Consider the following 3,062-nt stretch of genomic DNA (forward strand, 5'->3'; position numbering starts at 1 on the left):
TTGTTCTTCTAAAAAGGTGATATGGTCGATAGCCCAAATGCAGTATCTGTATACCAACGCATGTAGCATGGGTAATGAACAGGAGTTGGAAGCCACTGTGCAACTAGAAAGCCATGATCTAATCACTGTCATTGAAACTTGGTGGGATGAATCACACGACTGGACTGCTGCAATCAGTGGCTATAAACTGTTCAGAAGGGACAGGCAAGGAAGGAGAGGCGGGCAGGTTGCCCTCTATGTAAAAAATGGATTGATTGCACAGAGCTGTCTTTGAAACACAGTAATGAGCCAGGTTGAGATCTTATGAGTAAAAATTAGAGGCCAAGCCAACAAAGGAAAGCTTGTGGCTGGTGTTTATTATCACCTGACCTAAGGGAGCCTGTTGACGAACAGCCCAACCAGAGGAGAAACGTTACTGGACCTGTTGCTTACCAGCACAGATGAACTAATTAGAGATGTCAAGATTGGTGGCAGCCTGGGCTGCACTGATCATGCCCTGGTGGTATTCACAATCTTGAGGCATATGGGCCAGATGAAGAGTAAGGTCAAGACCCTGAATTTTAGGAGAGCAAGCTTTCAGCTGTTTAAGCAATTACTGGGTGGGATCCCCTGGGAAACTGCCTTCAGGGATAAAGGAGCGGAAAAGAGTTGGCAGCTCTTTAAGAACATTTTTCTTAGAGTGCAATAGCTCTCAATTCCCATGTGTGAGCAATCAGGCAAGGAAGGCAGGAGAACAGCATGGCTGAGTAAAAACCTCCTGGTCAAACTAAAGTGTATGAAGGAAATACACAGGCAGTGGAACCAAAGACATGTATCCTGGAAAGAATATAGGGATACTGGCCGGATGTGTAGGGATAGGATCAGGAAAGCCAAGGCACAGCTGGAGCTGAATTCCTGTTGTATTAAGCTTTGGTGTGGCCTCACCTTGAGTATTGTGTGCAGTTCTGGGCCCCACAGTTTAAGAAGGATGTTAAGATCCTTGAATGCATCTAGAGGAGGGCAACAAAGCTGGTGAAAGGGCTGGAAGGTATGTCCTCTGAGGAGTGTCTGAGGACACACGGTTTGTCTAGTTTGGAGAGAAGGATGTTGAGGGGTGACTTCATTGCTCTCTACAGCTTCCTGAGGAGGGGAAGTGAAAGGGAGGTGCTGATGTCTTCTCCCTTCTGTCCAGTGAGAGGATATTATGGATGCCCCATCACTGGAAGTGTTCAAGGACAGGTTGGACAGGGTTTTGAGCAGTCTGATCTAGTAAAAGATGTCCTTGCCCATGGCAGAGGGGTGGACTAGATGATCTTTGAACGTCCCTTTCAACCCAAGCCATTCTATGATTCAATGATTCTATGATATTAGACAAGCTAGACACCTACATGCACATCCTTAGCTTAACATACCTTGAGCACTGCCTGTGTGTTTCTCAAGTTCTTTTGTGCCTCTGCAGCCACGCGGTTGGCATGGCTCAGCTGGATCTCCATTTCATTCAGGTCTCCCTCCATCTTCTTCTTCAGCCGCAGGGCTTCATTCCTGCTCCGGATGTCAGCATCCTCTGCATGGACTCCACAATTCTGAGGTGGTTTCTCTTCATCTGGTCGATTTCTTCATCTTTCTCTGCTATCTTCCTGTCAATCTCAGACTTCACTTGGTTGAGCTCAAGCTGGAGGCGCAGGATCTTCCCCTCTTCGTGTTCTAGGGAGGCCTGGACAAGTGGACACAAACATTTATAACATCGATAAAGCTACTGCTTGCTTTCTAGGCAATTACAGAATATTTCAGGAAATCTCAGCTGGCTGCGCTCCCCAGCCAGAATATTTTTTAGCCATATTTCCCCATTGCTCATATTTTTAGAGCAGACACCAGTGATTATGGGCATATACCTCAGCTTCCTCCAAGGCAGCCTGGATTTCAGATTTCTCCTGCTCAATCTGCTTCTTGACTTTCTCCAGCTCATGAATTGCCTTTCCTCCCTCGGCAATCTGCTCTGTGAGGTCAGAAATCTCCTCTGCAAGGAAGGGTGAAAAGTAGCATGGTCAGGCAAAGAGCTGAATGGGGAAAGGCCCTGGTATACCAAGGTGACAGGCATCTTCTTATTACTGCAGGCCCAATCCAATTTAGTGTGTCAGATAGACAAGCTTGTGAGAAAGGCCTGCCAGGAGCAGAGGGCCAGGGACTTACGCTGCAAGTTCTTGTTCTCACGCTTCAGCGTTTCCAGGTGGTCCAAGGACTCCTCATAGGCATTCTTCATCTTAAACAGCTCCGTGCTGAGAGAGCGAGACTCCTTCTGGGAGGCTTCCAGCTCAGCCTGCGTTTCCTCATACTTCTGCTTCCACTCTGCCAGGATCTGAAGAGAAATGGGGCGTGAGTATGGATGTGGCAATCAGGAGGGGACAATCAGGGGGCAATCAGGCCCAGGAGGCCCAGGAACCCCAGGCCTGGAGCCCAAAAGACCTTGTCAAAGTTCTTCTGCTTCTTATCCAGAGCTGCGCAGGCGGCATTTGATCGCTCCACGTCAATCATCAGGTCCTCCACTTCATTCTGCAGCCTCTGCTTTGTCTTTTCCAGGGAGGCACATTTGGCATTCACAGCTTCAACGTGTTCCTCTGCATCCTGCAGGCGCTGTGCCAGCTTCTTCCTGGGAGGAGATAAGCACAGCTCATGGTTTGAGAGCAAGGGGAGTCTGTGGTGTGTGGCTGATGCGCTTTTCACAACAGGACGTTTTACCACTTCACTGAGTATGTATCCTATGCACAGATGGTGCAAGTCCTCTCCCAGAGAGGCATTGTTTTCCCAGTTCTGATTCCCAGGCTTGAACAACCAGTGTGCTTTCTGTGGCTACCATCCACAGGTTTTCTGTACTATTCTCTGGGTCAAGGGAATCTTTTCCTCTACATTTCCTAAATCACACCCTTTGGAGGGTACATTTTACCTCAGCCCTTACTCTGCCCCAAAGCACAGCTTTAATTTTTTATGACAATATCACAATTGTGTCTTCAAATTTCCCTTGTTAGCCTACCCTTTTTTTTGTCTTCCCCACTTTCCCCACATACTTGGCCTCCTCCAGCTCCTCC

At 48.0% G+C, this 3,062-nt stretch overlaps 1 protein-coding gene across 1 annotated transcript; it reads right to left on the minus strand.

Annotated features, from left to right (window-relative positions):
• Window positions 1-1,388: 1,388 nt before the first annotated feature.
• LOC104080993 (myosin heavy chain, skeletal muscle-like) lies at window positions 1,389-3,055 on the minus strand. Its single transcript, XM_009583574.1, has 5 exons — window positions 3,042-3,055; window positions 2,443-2,626; window positions 2,170-2,335; window positions 1,872-1,996; window positions 1,389-1,693 (listed from the first exon to the last, which is right to left on the minus strand). Exons 2-5 carry the CDS (start codon window positions 2,509-2,511, stop codon window positions 1,502-1,504), a joined length of 552 nt encoding a protein of 183 aa, XP_009581869.1. The 5' UTR covers window positions 2,512-2,626; window positions 3,042-3,055; the 3' UTR covers window positions 1,389-1,501.
• Between the last annotated feature and the right edge of the window lie 7 nt (window positions 3,056-3,062).

This window comes from Fulmarus glacialis, unplaced genomic scaffold, assembly GCF_000690835.1.
Source record: "Fulmarus glacialis isolate BGI_N327 unplaced genomic scaffold, ASM69083v1 scaffold3768, whole genome shotgun sequence".
Taxonomy (NCBI): domain Eukaryota; kingdom Metazoa; phylum Chordata; class Aves; order Procellariiformes; family Procellariidae; genus Fulmarus; species Fulmarus glacialis.

What these genes read in the sequence shown, in the direction of transcription:
- LOC104080993 (XM_009583574.1), bottom strand. Translation starts at nt 2,511, where the DNA reads ATGATTGACGTGGAGCGATCAAATGCCGCCTGCGCAGCTCTGGATAAG. An exon ending in TGAGAACAAGAACTTGCAGC is followed by an intron (nt 1,997 to 2,169) that starts GTAAGTCCCTGG and finishes CCTTCCTTGCAG; the next exon opens with AGGAGATTTCTGACCTCACA. An exon ending in CTGCCTTGGAGGAAGCTGAG is followed by an intron (nt 1,694 to 1,871) that starts GTATATGCCCAT and finishes CCACTTGTCCAG; the next exon opens with GCCTCCCTAGAACACGAAGA.